Source organism: Lagenorhynchus albirostris, chromosome 3, assembly GCF_949774975.1.
Source record: "Lagenorhynchus albirostris chromosome 3, mLagAlb1.1, whole genome shotgun sequence".
Lineage (NCBI taxonomy): Eukaryota > Metazoa > Chordata > Mammalia > Artiodactyla > Delphinidae > Lagenorhynchus > Lagenorhynchus albirostris.
The window spans coordinates 125872676-125891649 of record NC_083097.1 but is presented as its reverse complement, the minus strand read 5'-3'; the positions used below and the strand labels follow the sequence as shown (position 1 = coordinate 125891649).

Here is an 18974-nt window from a genome sequence, read left to right as displayed (position 1 = left end):
TACCTAGAATAGGACCTGGCATACAGTAAATGCTAAGTGTGCACGAGGAGATGGTATTTGAGGAGGCTCAGCCCTACGCCGTGTGGATTGGATGGGAGACTAGAGGCTGGAGACCCATGAGGGCGGTTAATGCAGTGGTCCAGGCTAGAGATTGCGAAGGGTGCTGGACCACGGCAGCGGCCCAGGAGAGTCTGTCATCCAGAACGATTTCGGAGGGATAATGGACTTGGTGACTGCTGGGATGAAGGGGTGAAGGATAAAGGAGCCAAGATGACTCCCGGGTCTTTGGACAGAGTGATTGGGTGAGAGGCAGCAGCGGTCACTGGGCTGAGAATCCAGAGCTAAGGGGAGTTTCTTCAAGGTGGGGACAGGCTCTGAGTCACTTCAGTCTGGCCACACCTCATGTGTTAAAAGTTATGGGAGTCCGAGGGGAGGCGGGGAGGGGGGAGCATGAGAATCGCTACCCTCACAGCACAAACAACGCATTAGGCTTACGGAAGCACCTAAGCTTTGCTGTGGGCCCATCCTACGCCGGGAGATTTGAGGGCTAAGGCGGGAGAGGAGAACATTGAACCGTCTCCCAGTTTTGGATTCTAATCCTAACTGTTTTCTAGTGCAGACATACGTAGTCACTCAGCAGATGTTTGTTTTCCTTCACACATCTGGCCGGATACTTCTCAATGCTGAGAATACAGCTACAAATGAAAGAGATAGAAAAACCCCTGCCCACTTGGAGTTTGTACTCTTGTTGGGAGAAGACAGCAATAAGCAAAATAAATTATAAAAAAGCAAATCAGTTTAATAGGGTTTTCAGTTTAAAATAGGGTGATCATCAAGGAAGATCTTACTGGGAAGCTGACATTTGAGCAAAGACTTGAGGTGGGTGAAGGACCAAGCCGTGTAGAATCTTGGAGAAGAGAGCTTCAGGCAGAGGGCAAGCAATGTTGTTAAGGCAGGTCCATGCTCACCACATGCAAGGAGCAGGTCAGCCAGTGTGGCTGGGCTGGAGCTCAAGAGGAAGAGCGGTAGAAGCTGAGGTCAGAGGTGAAGGGGAAGGTCCCCGTAAGCCAAGGTGAGGACTTGGGCTTTTCCTCTTGAGAGAGATGGGGTGCCATTGGAGGGTCTGAACAAAGGAGTGACATCATCTGACTTGGAGGTAACAAGATGTAACATGGCTTTCTGGTGCTCTGTTGAGGACTGTCTATATGGAGATGAGGGTAGAAGCAGGGAGACAGGAGGCTACTGCTAGCCTGAGCTAGAGGTGATGGTGGCTTGATTAGGGTGGTAATGGTGGAGGTGGTGGGAAGTGGCTGGAGTTTGGATGGATGGATGGATGGATGGATGGATGGATGGATGGATGGATGGATGGCTAAGGGGAGAAGAGAGAAGAAAACAGCCTTGCCCTAAAAGCTCACAGACTCAGAGAAGACAGCTACCTCAAGGAGGAACCAGATACATGAAGTAGTGTAGATGTGGTGCCTAATGAATGTGTCATCTCAAAGGGCAGCAGAGGGTACCATGCTAAGTGAAATAAGTCAGAGAAAGACAAATATTGTATGATATCACTTACATGTGGAATCTAAAAAAGTACCACAAATGAATGAATATAACAAAAAAAAGCAGTCTCACAGATATAGAGAACAAACTAGTGGTTACCAGTGGGGAGGGAGAAGATGGGAAAGGCAGTATAGGGGTAGAGGATTAAGAGGCACAAACTACTATGTATAAAATAAATAAGCTACAAGCATATGTTGTACAACACAAGGAATATGGCTACTAATTTATAATAACTGTAAATGGAGTAAAACTTTTAAAAATTGTGAAGCACTCTGTTGTAGACCTGAAACTTATCAAATATTGTACTCAACTATACCTCAATTTAAAAAAAAAAAAAAGCAACAGGAATCCAGAGGAAGGAGAGCTCCCTTTAGCCTGGAGTGGATGGATGGAGTCTCCCTAATGGGTACAAGTCTTGGAGAATGAGAAGGATCTAAATAGAAGAGAGGAAGAATATGGGGTTCCTGGTGCAGGAAATGACTTGAGCACAACATCCAAGGTTGGAATGACTGTGGTGTGTTCAGGGGACATGAGAACATCGAGATGGGTGGAGAAGTGTGTGTGTGTGTGTGTGTGTGTGTGTGTGTGTGTGTGTGTGTGAAGTGCGGACGTGGCTAGATGGGCATAGGGAGACTTGAATGAGAAGAGCCTTGAATGCCAAGCTGAATAGTGGAGGTGATGGGGAATCACAGGGAGCTTTTTGAGCAGGAACAACACAGGGTAGAAGAGTGAATTTTAGATGTCATAGAATTGAGTAAGAAGAGGAGCCCTGAGAGATCATCTGGTCTTTTTGCAAAGCCTTGGGATTTTAAGAGGGTATTAGAGTAGCTTCCATGAGAGGCAGAGAGAGGCTGAATGGATGGGGGTTTTTGCACCTCTCCTTTGCCTACAATTCAATCAGAGCAGCTTGATTTTAATTCATGCATTTACTTAGAAGAAACCAGCCAAGACTCTTTCAGTTATAGGTACTAGAAATCAACTCAAACTGGCCTAATCAAAAGAGGAATTATAGCTAAAACCCCCATGGATATGAGCTTCTGGTTTCGTTAGATTTAGGTGTTCAGGTGTGGACAAGAATCTGTTGCTTCCCAACTCTTAGCTCTTTATTTTTCTTGCGGGGCAGCACCAAGTTTGGAAACCCCAGTGGAATGAAAGCTTCTCTTTCCCTCGAGTTCCAACAAAAATCATGGAAATTAGAGTCATGGACTCACATGCCTGGCCCCAAAACCAATCACTGGTCCCAAGGGGACAGATTACCCTGATTGGCTGGCCTGGATCACGTGCCCACTTTAGAGCTGGTTATGGAAGCTGCATTGACTATACTACTGAAAAAAGGGGAAATGGGTGAGAGCATATGGAAAAAAAAACCAAACTTTTTTTTAACTGCTAGAAAAATTTCCATAAAGTTATAACAACATAGATATATTCAATCTCTTCATTATATAAATAAAGATGTACAGGTGCCAAGGAGGATAGGAATTTGCCCAAGTTGTCCCAGGAACTCAGTGAAGAAGAGAAGAGTTTGGAGCCCTGGGAGTGGTGGGAAAAGAGATGAGAGAGGGCAAGTCTGGGTTATGGGCGGGGTCTGTGTGCCTGGCACACGGTAGGTGCTCAGGGAGGGCCCAGCTGAAAGACTGGCTCAATGGGTGGATTGCTAAATGAACACACACACTGGGGTATCTTCCCACTAATGCCAGATCTCTGTGCATTCTGCTTTCCAGACAGTGCCTACTTGAACTTGACCTCTGAGCAGAACCTCCTCCAGGAGGTGACCGTGGGTGAGAAGATCGAACTCAAAGTCAAGGTGGAGGCCTACCCAAGCCTGCAAAGTTTTAACTGGACCTATCGGGGACCCTTCCTTGGCCACCAGCCCAAGCTCAATTTTGTAACCAACAAGGGCACATACAGGTATCACCTATTAGCTCGCATCCGCATAGCCCACAGCCAGATGGAGCACCTCAGCCAGGAGTCAGGTCACTTGGGTTCTATCTCAACCTTGCTGCGTGACCTGGAGCGAGTCCTTTCCGGTTTCTAGGTCTCATTTTTCTTGACTATGTAGGACCTCGATATCCGTCATCAGCGTCTGAGATGCAGATCAAATTAGTGTATCCCTCTGTCCTATATCCTTGGAAAATCCAATGTCCTCTTCAAGAATTCTACCATTTCTTGGGGGCGTGCCTTCTGATGGTCACCCAAGGTCTCGATCTTATGCCTCCTTTTCTGTGACTAATCCAAATGCAGAAGACACCCCCCCATGACTTCCACTCATAGTCACACTCCTAATAGCAATCGCACGACGTATCTGCCACATACACAGGTTTGGGGAATAGAGGGAATTAACATCTCTCAGTCACAGATACATCAGAAGTTCTTTAAAAGCCTGTGGTCATCCACCCCTGAGAATTTCTCACCAGCTGTGCTCTTCTCCACAGGCTCAGAGCTCTTCTTACAGAGTGCCGTGTGACTCTGCGTCCTCCCGTCTCTCCACTCCCAGAATCCTGCTCATCCCACATGCACAACATTTTAGAAATCTCTTTTTCTTGTCTCCTGTGGACTCTATCCTTGGGGTCTTACTTCCTCATCCAAAGTGACCTAACCCCAGGTAGTTTTCTAAACAAGAGAGTTTCTTCCCCAAGGAGGAACACTGATACCAAGTGTGAAAATGATAATTTCTTTACGCTGTTCTATTTGAATGAGAGAGTACAGCTCCATCAAGGACAGCGAATATGTGGTGTGTGTGTGATAACTTCCCCTCCCTCACTCGTGACCGAGACCCCTAATTAATTTTTTTTTTTTTTTTTTTTGCGGTATGTGGACCTCTCACTGTTGTGGCCTCTCCCGTTGCGGAGCACAGGCTCCGGACGCGCAGGCTCAGCGGCCGTGGCTCACGGGCCCAGCCGCTCCGCGGCATGTGGAATCTTCCCGGACCGGGGCATGAACCCGCGTCCCCTGCATCGGGAGGCAGACTCTCAACCACTGCGCCACCAGGGAAGCCCCCTAATTCATTTTTGAACCCTTTCCTAATTCATTTTTGAACCCATCCTGCCAGATGCAGCCTCAGAGTCCTTCTCAACACAGTCTCTAGGCTATATTTCCATCATAACTGGCTCATGAGAGGAGACCTGCTCGCCATCCCTGGGCTAGATAATCCCTAGACATCTTCCAACTCCCAAATTCTCTGGAGTTCTCTTCCTAGCTCCAGAAGCCCAAACCTCTTTGATTCCTGGATTCTTGTGTTGTCGATCATCAGAATCAACAAGGATGTTCCCTTGTCCTTATCTTCCTCTTCCCAGTTCCCTTCTTGTCCTTTCCGGCCAGGATTTCTAGCTTCCCGTCGTCTAAAGCAGAAGTTCTGAATCTGGAGTCTGCAGACCCCTGGAAGGAGGCTGGTCCATGGATAGGTTTCAGGGGTCTGTAAGCAACAGGGACACTGTGGAAAGGAACCATGGAGATGCCCTCAAACATAGTAATCTGGGGCCATTCAGCACAGGGCAGATAAGCGTGGGCACCAAAGAGCCCACGTGTGTGTTCATAATGGTGATTTTGACTCATGCAGAAAGTTAAATTCTTTCAGTTTAAGAAGGAGATGTTAGTTATCTCAAGGATTGCTCTCTGAATGCCATGGGGTTTAGTCTAGTAATGGCTGCAGATATTTTCCAGTAAAGAGACAAGTGCCTACAATGAGTCAGGCACTCTATCAGGCACTCTGAATACATATCCCTTTAGTCCTTAGGTTGAGTGTGTGGATTAATTACTGTAAGTGTCACCCTTACAGAAAAGGAAGCAAAGGATCAGAGAGGTTAAGTACTTGTCTAAGGTCACACAGCTAGGAAATGGCAACATTAGGACTTGAGCCCTGTTCTCTGGAGCCCATGGCTACATCCTGCCTCTCTCCCCTCTCAAGGCCCCTCTTGGCAGGATTGGCGCTTTAGGGATGGAAGCTGACGTGGGTGCTGGCATCTTCAGCAAGGATTGTTTAGCCCAGTGATGGTGGTGAGAGTAGGTACATTCACTGGGGCCTGTGATGTGCCTCCCAGTGTTGGCATTTTACAGACATCACGTCTACTAAACCTCAGAACAAAAGTGCTTTATGGATGAAAGAAGCAATTAAGGGAAGCGGGTTGGGGGTTTTTGCGTGTCTCAGGGGCACTCAGACTGGGTACTTGAAGGACTTTGTGCCCCGGACACTTTACCAAAAATAAATCCCTTATAAGGTGGTTGTCTGAGCCCACTGTCCTCACCCCAGATGGCCTGCTCCTCTCATGCAGGTACACCTCCACCCTCACCCTGCTTCGCCTGAAGCCCTTCGAGGCCGGCCACTACTCCTTCCAGGCCAGAAATGCCAGAGGCGAGGAAACCCTGACCTTTGAACTCACCCTTCTATGTGAGTGATGGAGTGGGGCTGGGGACATGGGGTTCCTGAGGCTGCCGGGATGGCTGGGCTGGGGGAGAGAAGACTCAGTGTCGGGTGGTCAAGCCAGGAGGCGGGCCTCTGGAGCTGACTCCTCCCTCCTTTGCCCCTCCCTCTACTTCAGACGCCCCAGAGGTAGAGGTCACGTGGGCCCTCATCAACGGCTCTAAAACCCTGCTCTGTGAAGCCTCAGGGTACCCCCAGCCCAATGTGACGTGGGTGCAGTGCAGGGGCCACACGAACAGGTAAGCGGGCTCTGGCTGCCTTCCTCACCTGGGCGCAGGGGCTGGGGCAGGGACCAGGCACCCTGAAACTCTGAGCCACATTCTGTTCTTCCCAGATGTGATAAGACCCAAGTGCTGGTCCTGGACGACCCGAACCCTGAGGTCCTGAGCCAAAAGCCCTTCCACAAGGTGACCGTCCAGAGCCTGCTGGCCACTGGGACCTTGGAACACAACAGGACGTACGAGTGCAGAGCCTACAACAGCCTGGGGAACAGCTCCCAGGCCTTCGGGCCTGTCTCTGTAGGTGAGCCTTTGACCCGCCTGCTCCAGGCCAAGATGGGAAGGGGGCCCAGGAAACTGCCCCACAGCCCCACCCCTGGGAACCGAGGGCCAGAGTTCCAGTGCCAAGCAGATCCCAGCCATACCGAGTTCTAGCTCTCTGCGTGTGACTCCAGGGCCCCTCCCGACCAAAGCTCTCCTGAAGTGGCAAGATGGGGGAGTCTAGAACCCGTGGGGCTGGAAGTAGTGGGGAGAAGGGCAGAGGGGATGCAGACGTGAGATCCAGAGAGAAAGCAGCCTGAAGCAGCCACAGCCTTATCTGGCCCCTCTCCTCATATTCCTGCACTTGAACTGACTCATTAGTTCATAAGTGTGTATTTGGGACTCACTTCGTGCAGGGAGCAGTGCCTCCCCGGAGCTTAGTCTGGTGATGTGAGCAGGCGACAAACGAACAGTCCCCTCCCCGCCTCCCCCAATCCCAGGGCCGGCCTTGACGGCCTTCTCCATCCCTCCCAGATTCCCTTCCTGCCAGACACACAGTCCTATCCATTCAGGGCCACTGTCCAGGGCGGGGGTCACTAACGCAGCTGCATCATCCGTCTAGAGGAAGAGGCATCTTTCTCTGCATTGCACAAAGGCTGCATGTGGGTTAGTTCTCTGATTCTGAGAGGCCCAAGGCTGCACAGGCCCGCAGAACCCTCAGGCCTCTAAAAAGCAGGTTCAGCACCCACTGTGTGCCAGGCCCAGAGAGGACAGAGTGGGAGCCTCTGCCTGGCTCACAGGGGGCCCGCAGGTGCCCCAGCTGCTGGCCTTGCAGCAAGTGGGGCTGAGGCCCGATTCCACATGCCGCTGCCTTGGCTGCTCTGTCTTGCAGCTGGTGGTCGTATATGACAAATAATAAAGCCAACATTTTATTGAAGGCTTACACTGTGCCAGGCATAACGCTAAGCCCTTTACAGGCATTATTTCAATGAACTCTCCCACCCCTAGGAGGTCAGTACAGTCTTCCTTCCCCCCTGGGGCATGATGAACCTGAGGCTTAGAGAGAAGCCACAGGGTCACTGTCACACCTCCCAAGTGGCAGAGGTGAGACTGGGCCTCAGACTCATGCTGCTGACCTGGGCCAGGAGGTGGAAATTATGTCCTTCCAAACACATCAAGGGAACTAGGGCTGTTGATCTGGGAAGAGGAGACCCCGGGTCCATGAACCCGGCTTTCAGACTCCCAGAAGGGCTGTGTGGTCCCAAAGGGTACTCGGGGAAGCTGCAGGGAAATGCTGGGGAGGCAGATTTCAGTCTAACCTCTGGAAGGTCTTTCCATCCGAGCTGGCCGGAGGTGTAGGTGGTAAGTCTCCACACTGGGGGAGTGTGCAAGTCATGGCTGAGCCCCAGGCCAGGCTGCTGCAGAGGCTCCTTGCACGGGCCGTGGGTGGGCCGTGTGACCTGAGGGGCTCCGCTGGCCACAGAGGCCGCGAGTCTGGGCAGGGTTTGGAGCTGGTCACGAGCAGTGCTAGAGAGGTGGTCCTCCCTGCCCCCGGCTGGGGGACGGTCTACGGGCTTCCCGCTGAGAGGACTCCTCGTTCAGTCAGTAAGAATTTAGTGGGCACCTACTGAGTTCCAGGCAACTGGCCTGTTCCAGTGGGGAGCAGGGGGTCTCAAAGGCTCCTTCTGCTGCTCACTCCTCTGCCCCACCCTTTCCAGGAGCCTACACACAGCCCCTTGACGAGCCCCTCTTCACACCGGTGCTGGTGGCCTGCATGTCCGTCATGGCCTTGCTGCTGCTGCTACTCCTGTTGCTTTTGTACAAGTACAAGCAGGTGAGCCTGGGCAGGGCTGGGGGGCGGCCAGGCACCCGAGTGAGCCAGACCCTGGGGCAGTGCCCCCAGGCTGTGTGGATCCACCCTTCAGCCCCTGTGAATACGAATTCACCTGTCAGCCAGTCATTGAACCAACAGCTCTTTAATGGGCGCCTGCTGTATGCCAGTGTCAGTGGCTGGGTGAGCCAAGCCTCGGAGCCTCTGAGGTTTTGCCCTCGTAGAAGTCTCTGTCTAGTGAGCTAGACGGTTGCTAATCGAACAGCCACGGAAGTGAGGGCGTGGATCACAGAGGGAGAGATGCTACGGGGAGAGCCGTGGCCGTTGGGGAGAGCATGAACATGGGAACTTGTCCCAGCTGGGGGCTTCCAGGGACACAGAGAGGGTATCATGGGGCCAGGCCTGTGTCTCTGTCAGGTGGCAGGTAAGTTAGTGGAGGGGAAGGCCTGACCATCATCGTCCTTGTCATTATTTAATATGATTATTAATCAAGTCTGCCGTTAATTGCACGTTGACGTTTAGTACACTGCCTGTCGCTCTGAGTGCTCAGTCAGTGATGGTGATTTTAGGGGCATTGTTATGAAGCATGTTACCTACATCCCCTCATTTACTGACCTCAACAACCATGGCATGTGGGTAGTATCACTACCCCATTTTACAGAGTTGGAAGCTGAGGTTCTGGGAGGTTGAGACAGTTGCCCTAGTCTACAGCCAGTCAATGGCAGAGGCTGGTTTTTTAAAAGCCATTTTGTAAACCAATGGAATCCTCTTATTTTACCCTCAAAACAATCTAGAGGCAGGGACTAGAGCAGTCAGCATTTTACAGTAAGGAAGCAGGCTCAGCAAGGTTGAAGGACCCGCCCAAGAGTCCCAGTTGCCTTGCACCCCAGAGCCTGTGGCCTCCACCACTTAGCCTCACTGCCTCCCTATATAAAAGACTACTTCTGGTGCAGTCAGGCACTGAGAGGGCCAGGCCGGAAGGCTCTGGGAGGCCAGAAGTGGAGGGATCTTTTCTGGCTGGCAGGGAAGGGAGTCTGCTTGGAGGAGGTGGCTTGGTGTGGGTGGGACAGGTCTTGGAGAACGGGGCAGGCAGCCAGGGGGAGATGAGATTCAGGGAAAGGATGTCTCTGGGGGAGAGGGCGCTATGTACAAAGAGGCAGGTGGGGGGAAGACCAAGGTGAGTTCCGGAAATACTGATGCCTGGAAGAGGACCCAGGTGGGGACAGGTTGGGGGTCTGAGGGGTTGGACCCCATCCTGTAGGTTCAGCAGGTGTGAACAAGGGGGTGAGGTGAGTTAGGGGTGAATAACCCACCTTGTGGGCTCCTCTGCTGCCTTCTCTTCCCCACACCTGCCTTGTGGGTTTTAGTGTGAGTAGAGGACTTGGAGTAGATAGGTAGGTGGTATGTGGGGGGTGCCCAGTGCTTATGTCAGCACACAGCATGAGGAGGCAGCTCTGAGTGCAGAATCCAGGGCCCCAGGTCAAGTCTTCAGGGATCTGGGTCCTGCTCGGACACTGCTTTGCCATGAGACCTTGGCTGGGTGACTGCCCTGTTTGGGCTTCACGCAACCTTGGCGGGTGGACTGCCCGCTCTGGGCCTCATTTTCCCCACCTGTTCATGGTGGGGTGGGTGACCTTTACAGCCTCCTCCTGTGACATGCCAAGAGCCTGATGGTCTCGTTTAAGAGCCAAGGGTTGGGAGTTGCATGGATCTGGGTCTGAATCTTGGATGGGCCCAACCTCAGACCGCCCTCAAATCCCAAGATGCATGAGCTATCTTGAGTTCCCCAGCCAACTTCCTCCTGGGTCCAGGGTGTGCAGCATCCACTCAGAGCCCTGTCCGTGCCCACCACCCTGCTCAGCCCTCTACACGCCGTCACCTTGTGAACCTTCAGCACAGTCTGGTGCGGGGGCTGCCATTATCAACACCATTTCACAGATGGAGAGACAGAGGCTTAGAGACACCGATTTTCCTAGAGTCCTAGAGCCTGGCAAGGCGGGATTCAGACCCAGATCCATCCAACTCCGCCCGCCTCCGGGGACAGGACTTCAGTCATTGTGGTGGCCTCCCATTCCTTCTCTGCACAGCTCTGTTGCAAAGTTCTTCCTTATATGGAGCTGAAAACAGCCTCTCCATCCCCACAGAGCTGCCTCCTCAGCCCTGCAGAGATTCTAGAGAAGGGCCCAGTTCCCCTCCAGCCCTTTCTGCCTTGGGCCGCCCAGCCCCCTTGGCCAGCCGTGGTTTGGGGACACCTTACGCTCTCTTCACGGGACCATTTTTGGAACATGTACTCCAGTCACCTCTTATCCCATTTAAGAAACTGAACTGGCCCGTGAGCTGACTCAAGGCCAAGAGAAGGAGGGCATCCCAGGGGTCAAGATGACCATGCCCTGCCTCAGGGCTTGTTGTCCAAGTGTCCTCTGCTTTGCTCCACAGGGTTCTGAGTCTTGTCCCTTCACTGGGGACTCAGCCTGGCTTGTCCTCACTACTCAGGCCTGAGGGGAGGGGTGGCCCCGCTTGAGGGAAGGGTTGCTTCTGTCTCAGGGCTGACTCATCGCCTTTCTGGCCCCCAGAGAGACCACAAGGGGGGCCAAGGGGGGAGAGAAAAGGGCAGGAGTCAGCAGGCTGGAAGGAGGAAGGACATGGGGAAGAAAGGATGATGGTGATGGGGAGGACAGGAGGAGACGGGGAAGCCACTGGAGAGGCTGGAATTCTGGGGGTTGGAACTGAGCTCTGGGGATTGGGAGGTATGTGGGGGAAGCACAGGAGGGTCCCCAAGATTTCCAGTGGAAACTGTTCAGATCTCCCCCTTCCTGAGACAGAAAACATCCGCCCGCCCAAAACAGCAGGCCTGGATGGGGAGTTGTGGGGACTCTGATGATTCCATGCCTACCTCGGTCACCAAGGGGAAGTGGCCTGGGCCTGTTGTGAGCATTAAGTGAGATGACGCACGTTGAGTGTGGAGCCCAGCGCCCACTCACAGGAAGTGCTCGGGAGACGCTCACTGATAGCATTATACTCCGAGGCTGCCCATCCTGGCCTCCCCATTAGGGTTCTCCTTCAGAGGAGAGGCCCCTCTGGGTAGAAGCCCCCGGGAGTTACACAGGAGCCCTGTCTAGGGATAACAGAGGCTGAGCAGAGCTAGTGTCTGCTTTCCAGGAAGAGGGGTGGGGATGCCTGAGGCAGGCGTGGGAGAGCTGCGTCGTCCTCCAGGTATCAGGTCTGGGATTCAGAGAGAGAGCTGAAGTTCCAGCCAGAGAGCCAGCTCGCGGTGGGCTGGGGAGGGGCTGACTCAGGCCCAGCTGCGGGGCCAGAGGAAGGAGAAGTGGCAGGGGGGGAAAAACCAGCCGTCACCACAGTGGCTCCTGGAGATAGAAGTGGCCAGGCAAGGTCAAGGAATCCCTCCCGGTTCTGTGTCCATCCTTTGCGTTGGGAAGGCACCCACACACAGGGTTTGAATCCTCTGACACTCCGGAAGTCCTCTTCCTGTCCCGTTTCAGACTATCTGCTGAAACTGTAACATGGATGTCCTTAGGTTCACCGCTAGTCTCTCGTCCTGAATCAGGACCTGGAAATCTTCCTTATGTCTAACTGCAGTCTTTCCCCCCCGAACTACCATCTGGAAGTCCTTCCCTATGGCTCTCTGGAGTCTTTTCCCTTAACCTGGTGAGACTTGTCACCCTCCTCCCCAGCACCCACTTTAGCTCCCCCTGCCCAAGTGGGGTGCCCCATGTAGGAGCCCAGCTGCTAAGCACAGCCCAGCTGGTCCCTGTCCCCCACAACGGACCGGAAAGCGAGCTGGACTGCTGACCCGAGGCCTCAGTGTCCTCCACCGCCCCAGCCCAGCTTCCACTTTCCACCTAAACTCTGTCTGCCATCAGCACTTCTCATGGGTACCCCTGGCGCGATGCCCCCATGCAGCTGCCACCAGGGGCAGGAGAGAGAGGCAGCCACTCCTCCTCCGCTTACGCTCTGCCGCCAGCTGGCTGGTTGGAACAGCGTGGAGAGCCTGAGGGGAATGCAGGTCCTCCAGACGCCCGCTGTCTTGTACGTGGGGTCTCTCTCTGTTGGTCCTTGAGCAATGTAGAGTCGGATGCATCGCTCGCCTGCATCGAGCCTCAAAGGGTTCCCCTTGCGCTTAGAGAACTCACTTGCTGATTGCAGCCCTCAAGACTTTCCTGCCTCCAGAACCGCCCCCCGCTCCCCTCCAGCCACACGGCACCTTCCAGTCCCTTAGACTCGCCCAGACCTTTCCCACCCCCAGGCCTCCACTCCCTGCACCCGCGAAGTGCTTCCCCTGCTGCTCACGTGGCCAGCTCCCTCTCGCCTCCTCAGAGGCCCTCCCTGACTTGTGTTCGGTTGTCCCCGGCGCTCTCTGTCCTATTACTTTGCTTTCTTATCTCCATAGCGCTATTCGAAAATTTCCTACATATGTATCTGAGTTGATTGTCCGTCTTAGCAACTAGAATGCAAACTCCAGGGGACAGGGACTCTTGTTTTGTCAAACTCTGAATCAACGATGCCTGAAACAAACAGGTACTCGGTGAAATATTTGGATGGGATAATATTCAGCCTTAAAAAGGCAGGAAATGCTGACATAGGCAACAACATGGATGAACCTTGAAGACATCATGCTAAGTGAGATAAGCCAGTTACAAAGGGACAGATCCTGCATGATTCCAGTTAAATAAGGTACCTGGAACAGTCAGATGCATGAGATAAGTGGCTGGGGGCTCGGGGGAGAGGGACACAGGGAGTTGTTGTTTAGTGAGTACAGACTTGAAGCTTTTCAAGATGAAAAGAGTCCTGGAGGTTGGTTGCACAACAGTGGGACTGTCTATAACACTACTGAACGGTATACTCAAAACTGGTTGGGATGGTAAATTTTGTTCTTACCACAAGTGAAAATAAAACAAACAAGTAATAATTGGATGGGAGGATGGATGGATGGATGGATGGATGGACCTACAGTTCCACCCTCCCTCCTGGCTCAGGAATTACTACCTTAGCTGTCAAAACCCTCAGAGGTGGTCCTGTCCAAATCTTTCAATACACAGGTAGGGAAACTGACGCTTGGAGAATGGACGGTCCCATGGTAAGGCCAAGCCAGGCAGGGACGGGGCTCTCCGTGCCATGGGCATGAGATGACACAGCCCCTCTCACCACGTCGCAGGCCATACCGACCTCCTCCCGCTGTGCGGTGGGACTGCCCAGCCCCTGTCCTCCCGGGTCGGGATGATGTCCAAGACCCACCTGCCAGGCCCAGCTGACCCATGCCTCCTCCCTCTCCCTCTGCAGAAGCCCAAGTACCAGGTGCGCTGGAAGATCATTGAGAGCTACGGGGGCAACAGCTACACCTTCATCGACCCAACCCAGCTGCCCTACAACGAGAAGTGGGAGTTCCCCCGGAACAACCTGCAGTTTGGTGAGCCAGGGTCTCAGCACCCAACACGCCCTCCTGTCACAGGGCCAGCGTGGGTGGCAGGGAGCCTGTGGGCCCTTAGGTGCCCCGGGACCTAAGCAGGCTTTGTGTGTGGCAGGTAAAACCCTTGGAGCAGGTGCCTTTGGGAAGGTGGTAGAGGCCACGGCCTTTGGTCTGGGCAAGGAAGATGCTGTTCTGAAGGTGGCTGTGAAGATGCTGAAGTGTGAGTACAGGAAGCAGCTTTGGGGTAGCGGGTAGGAGGTGGCATATGCCAAGGGAGGGTCTGTTCTGTCATCACAAGGGCATCACCCACATTTTCGGCCTGTCAGGGCCTGTGGAACAGAGCCTGGGATCGGGGGTGAGGACTCTCAGCTTCCTTTGTGAGCTCCCAGCTCCCTCTGACTCCTGGGTGTGGAAGGGCTTCTGCCTGAGCCTCGAAGGGGCTCAGGTGCACAGAGGCCATCCTGGCCTATGGCCTGGCCACAGGTTGGTCTCCTGCCACCCACAATCAGCTCAGTAACAGGCCATCTCTCCTCTCTCTCTCCCCGTAACGCCCATCGTGTGTCCTCATTTCTCCTGCCTCTTTCGGCTTCTGATTGCTTTGGGGCTCTGGGTCCCCTCTGCTTTGCTCCCCTGGGCACCTGTGTGCACGGCTCTCCACGTCCTGCCCTTTCTCTGTCTGTGGGACCTGTGGCCCCATCTCCCAGCCACGGCTCACGCTGACGAGAAGGAGGCCCTCATGTCGGAACTGAAGATCATGAGCCACCTGGGCCAGCACGAGAACATAGTCAACCTCCTGGGAGCCTGTACCCACGGAGGTAAGGGGCCCATCGTGGTGGGGCCTCTTGGGTGTCTGAGGGTCCCAGGGCTACCTCACTCCATCTTCCCCGTCCCGTCTCCACAAAGTGAAGGTGGGATCCCTGTCTCAGCAACCCTTGAATTCCTAGGCCAGATGCCTGGGCTGGTCAGAAGCTGCTTATGGATGACAGGCAGTTCTGTGAGATCTGATCAGTGGCTCTCAGACATGGGTGGGCATCAGAGTCACCTAGAAAAGGAGAAAAGAGTGCAGATGCCTGGGCCCTGCTCCAGGGAGTCTGACGCTATGGGTCTGGAGTGAAGCCCTTCAAATCTACCTTTTAGGAAGCCCCCACTCAAAGAGGCTTGGACACTCACCACAGGGCCCACAGAAGTGCCCCAGGGCCTGTTGGGACTCTCAGTCCGCTCCAGTCTCTTCTCCTCTAGCAGCTTTGACTTGTGTGGAACTGTCATAGATTTCCTTCGAAGAAAGAATTATTCACCTACAGTTTTTTGGAGGTTCCTCTGCTTTAGACAGTTGGGTCACTGAGGTCACCCAGAAAGCAGAGAGGGCTGCTTGTAGACAGGCAGGATTAGAACCCGGGGCTCCTGAGTTCCAGTCCAGGTTCTTATTGCCCCCGCCCCATGTTCCTGTCCACATGGGGTGGTGTGTTAGGGGTGCACTGACCCCACTCTTGGCTGCTCTAGGCCCTGTCCTGGTCATCACCGAGTACTGCTGCTATGGCGACCTGCTCAACTTTCTGCGAAGGAAGGCTGAGGCCATGCTGGGACCCAGCCTGAATCCAGGCCAGGATCCCAAGGCAGGCACCGGCTACAAGAATATCCACTTGGAAAAGAAATACATCCGCAGGTAGTATCCTGGTGAAAGACAGGAAGGAGGCCAGGACTGGGAGGTGGGGCCCCCATGTCTGTCCCCGAAGTCAGCTCCGGGTTGGGTGGCTTGCGTGGCCCTCGCCTTCCCGTTTGTGCTGTGCGGAGTAGCCACCCATATTATGTGGGGGACTCAGTTTTCCTCCTATTTATTCCCATCATCCAACAAATATTTGAGCCCCTACTATGTTCTGGGAGTATTGAGGGCAAAGATGGGCCGCTCATAGTCTGGTGGAGATGGGCATTAATGAGATCATTATCTTAGCATACGTAAAAGATCAACCAAGGTCCGTCCGGGGCCCTCGCCAGCGATGGGCAAATCTTGGGGATAATGGCCCTGTTTCTCCCATAGCATGTGCTGTCGGGGGCTGGAGGGCACCCATTCCACTTTTGAGTAGCCATGCAGAAGTGGGATAGAGTCTTTCGGGCGTTGAATGAGCAGGGGCAAAACAGCATAGCTGTGGCCAGGTCCCTGGTCCACTTGGGCCTCGGCTTCCCCCCTGCCATCAGGGGTTGAACCCCTCAGGGTCTCTCTGCTCTCTCGTTCTGTAATGCTGTGATTCCTGGAAGCCACCCAGAGGCAGATGGACAGAGCCACATTGGGGAACCAGAGAAAAGAAGTGGCCTTTGTGTCACACATGAGTCAAGGGCAGAGGCGGAGCCTGGCTGGATTCTGCTCTGTTGACTCCTTGTCCAGTGCTCACCTGAGCTACACTGATCTCCTGGGAGTCTTGGACTCGGGGCTTGTGAGGCTTCAGGACCAGGCTGCTGGGTCAGAACAAGGGTATATATACACTGGGCTCCTATCCTACCAATGTCAGCTACCAAACCAGGGGAGGCAAAAGGGGAAGGAGGCCATTTCACTCCACCCAGTGACCTCGAGTATGGGGGCTGGCAGGATTTTCTCTGATTTTCTGACACCCTTTTGAGTGGGTGGCTCACGCTGGGCCTCAGCAGGCTGGAAACTCAGGCCAGAGCAACTCAAAATGAGAACTGAAGTCAAGTATTAGCTTCCATCTTCAAATCTACAGATGGGGAAAGGATTCCGAGTCGGGTGATTTCAAGGGCAAACGGCATGTGAACCAGTCCTACTAATGAGATCCCAGGCTACCTTAATAGAAGTACACTTTCTAGACCAAGGGAGTGGATAGTTTAATGGTCAAACCATAAATAAAGCACTAGGTTGTTTTTCTGGGAACAGGAGAGTAAAGACATCGTCAAGGTGCACAGCTGTATCACAGAGGGAGCAGCTGAGAGGTCCTGACTCCTATCTGGTTGGAATATTAGAAGGAGTGGTGGCTATTCATTGTGGAGCAGTGCTTCTCAACCTGAACAGCCACCCGAAGCACAGGCTCACAGGCTTCTGAGAGCTGTTAGGAATGTACAATCTCAGGCTGCATTTAAATAAGATTCCCCAGGTGATTCACATGCACATGGATAAGTTTAAGAGGCACTGCTCTAGACCAGTCCTCAACTCTGGCTACACACGGGAGTTGCCTGGATTAACGTGTAAGTGGGAATGACTGGGTTTTACCACTAGAGTTTCTGAAGTCTTTGGTTCGATGGTCTGAGTATCTGGAACTCCCTGGGTGATTTTAATGTGCAGCCAGAAGGGATAGCCGTGATGTAGACAAGAGGGCTCAAAGAAGGGGCCCTGGAATATGCTCGAAGCCCTGCTGGGCTTTTCCAGAGAAGAGGGAGATGCTTCTGGAGGGCAGAGCGAGGACCAGGAGGAGGAATAGCCCGGGGGCAGATTAACATTAGGAACGGTGGAGAACTTTCTAACAGGTAGAGCTGCCCAAAGAGAGAACAGGTTGTAAGCTCCCTCACTGGATGGCCAAGCAGAGGTCACTGATGAAAGGAGGTGTCAGAAAGGGAAGTTCAAGTTGACCCTGAGGTCCCTTCCTTTCTCTGCTGAGTGGCTGGGAGAGGCCTGAGCTGGGCAGTGCAGTGACAGGCACTGACCAGCCCGCGGTCCCCTCTCCTATGCAGGGACAGTGGCTTCTCCAGCCAGGGTGTGGACACCTATGTGGAGATGAGGCCTGTCTCCACTTCTTCATCAAATGATTCATTCTCTGAGCAAGGTGCGGAGGAGGTATCAGGGCTGAGGGAGACGAGAGGGGCTGCTTGGGTTGAGGTGGGGAGGCCGCCCTGACACCTCTCCCCACACCAGACCTGGACAAGGAGAACGGGCGGCTGCTGGAGCTGCGTGACCTGCTCCACTTTTCCAGCCAGGTGGCCCAGGGCATGGCATTCCTCGCTTCCAAGAACGTGAGTCAGAAAACAGGTCCCTATGATGTGTGGTCACCCGGGGTGTGGGAAGCGGGGGAGGGGGTGGCAGGGGCAGCCAACACCCCGTGAGGCTGGATGGGTGAGGACAAGGGGGAGAAAAGGGAGTGTGTGAAGGGGGCCATCCTCCTTACAACACAGGCCTGGGAGTCTAGAGCCTGAATGCTGGCTCTGCCGCTTGCTGTGTGGCTTTGAGCAACTGCTGAACCTCTCTGAGCCTAGGTTTCTACACCTATAGAAACGGGCACAATCGTAGAATGGCATGAAGGTGGAATTGGGTTACAACGTGTGCAGATGTTTAGGGAAGGGCCTGGAACGGCAGGGCCCTGAAGGTGGCAGCTCCTGCTCCTGTTAGGAGCCCCAGGGCTCACTGCTCCTGGGCCCGTGCAGACCATCTAGCTCTGAGGCAGCTCCTGCCACGCAGGGCCAGAGTCATGATGGTTTCTCAACACTGACTGTATGCCCACATTAAATTTTCCTAGACCTGGGTCTTGGTAGAAGGTAGGGACAGGATCCAGGGTACAGGACCAAAACTGATGCCCACTTCCTCGAGGAGGACCCCAAGCCTTCTGGGTGGGGTCCTGGCTGTTCCTCCCGCACCTTGGGTTCAAGTAGCGGGGGGGTCAAGACTAACCCTACAGTGCTTTCCCTCAGTGCATCCACCGGGACGTGGCAGCCAGAAACGTGCTGCTGACCAGTGGCCACGTGGCCAAGATTGGGGACTTTGGTCTGGCTAGGGACATCATGAATGACTCCAACTACATCGTCAAGGGCAACGTGAGTGCTGGGAGGGCTGGGCCAGGCCGGGGAGGGGTGGTGACCCAGGGTGCAAGGTGACTGGGGTCTGCTGTGCCAGGCCCGCCTGCCCGTGAAGTGGATGGCCCCAGAGAGCATCTTCGACTGCGTCTACACAGTTCAGAGTGACGTCTGGTCCTACGGCATCCTCCTCTGGGAGATCTTCTCACTCGGTAAGCCGCTGGCGCCGTGCAGGCTCAGCGTGGGGCTGACTGGTGCTTGGTTACCCACGGTGTCCTACACCTCGTGGAGGATGCTAGTCCAGGACACTTGGTGGTCAGGGCAGAGCAAGGGCTGCTAAGAGTGGAGGGATGGGCGAAGTATCTTAAAACCAAGCGTTGCAGCTCCGGAGTGGGCGGGGCACTCCCTCCAGGCGGTGTCCTCACCTGTCTGCTTGTGCAGTTGCTGTTTCCTAGAATGCTGTTTGCCCTCACTCTCTGAAACATGCATGTCTTTGAAGATACAGCTCCCATTTCTGGAGCACTAGGCACAGGAAGT

The 18974-nt window shown here is 53.9% G+C and overlaps 1 protein-coding gene across 1 annotated transcript in view; it reads left to right on the top strand.

The window, feature by feature from the left end:
* Nucleotides 1–18974, top strand: part of CSF1R (colony stimulating factor 1 receptor) — a 49404-nt gene that overhangs the window by 27865 nt on the left and 2565 nt on the right. The window contains exons 8-20 of the mRNA XM_060143979.1: nucleotides 3279–3465; nucleotides 5826–5941; nucleotides 6093–6213; nucleotides 6309–6496; nucleotides 8172–8287; nucleotides 13583–13709; nucleotides 13825–13929; nucleotides 14414–14524; nucleotides 15210–15372; nucleotides 17385–17476; nucleotides 17566–17663; nucleotides 18336–18458; nucleotides 18538–18649. Of these exons, the coding sequence (XP_059999962.1) occupies nucleotides 3279–3465; nucleotides 5826–5941; nucleotides 6093–6213; nucleotides 6309–6496; nucleotides 8172–8287; nucleotides 13583–13709; nucleotides 13825–13929; nucleotides 14414–14524; nucleotides 15210–15372; nucleotides 17385–17476; nucleotides 17566–17663; nucleotides 18336–18458; nucleotides 18538–18649 (1659 nt within the window). The remainder of the gene's footprint in view (nucleotides 1–3278; nucleotides 3466–5825; nucleotides 5942–6092; nucleotides 6214–6308; nucleotides 6497–8171; nucleotides 8288–13582; nucleotides 13710–13824; nucleotides 13930–14413; nucleotides 14525–15209; nucleotides 15373–17384; nucleotides 17477–17565; nucleotides 17664–18335; nucleotides 18459–18537; nucleotides 18650–18974) is intronic.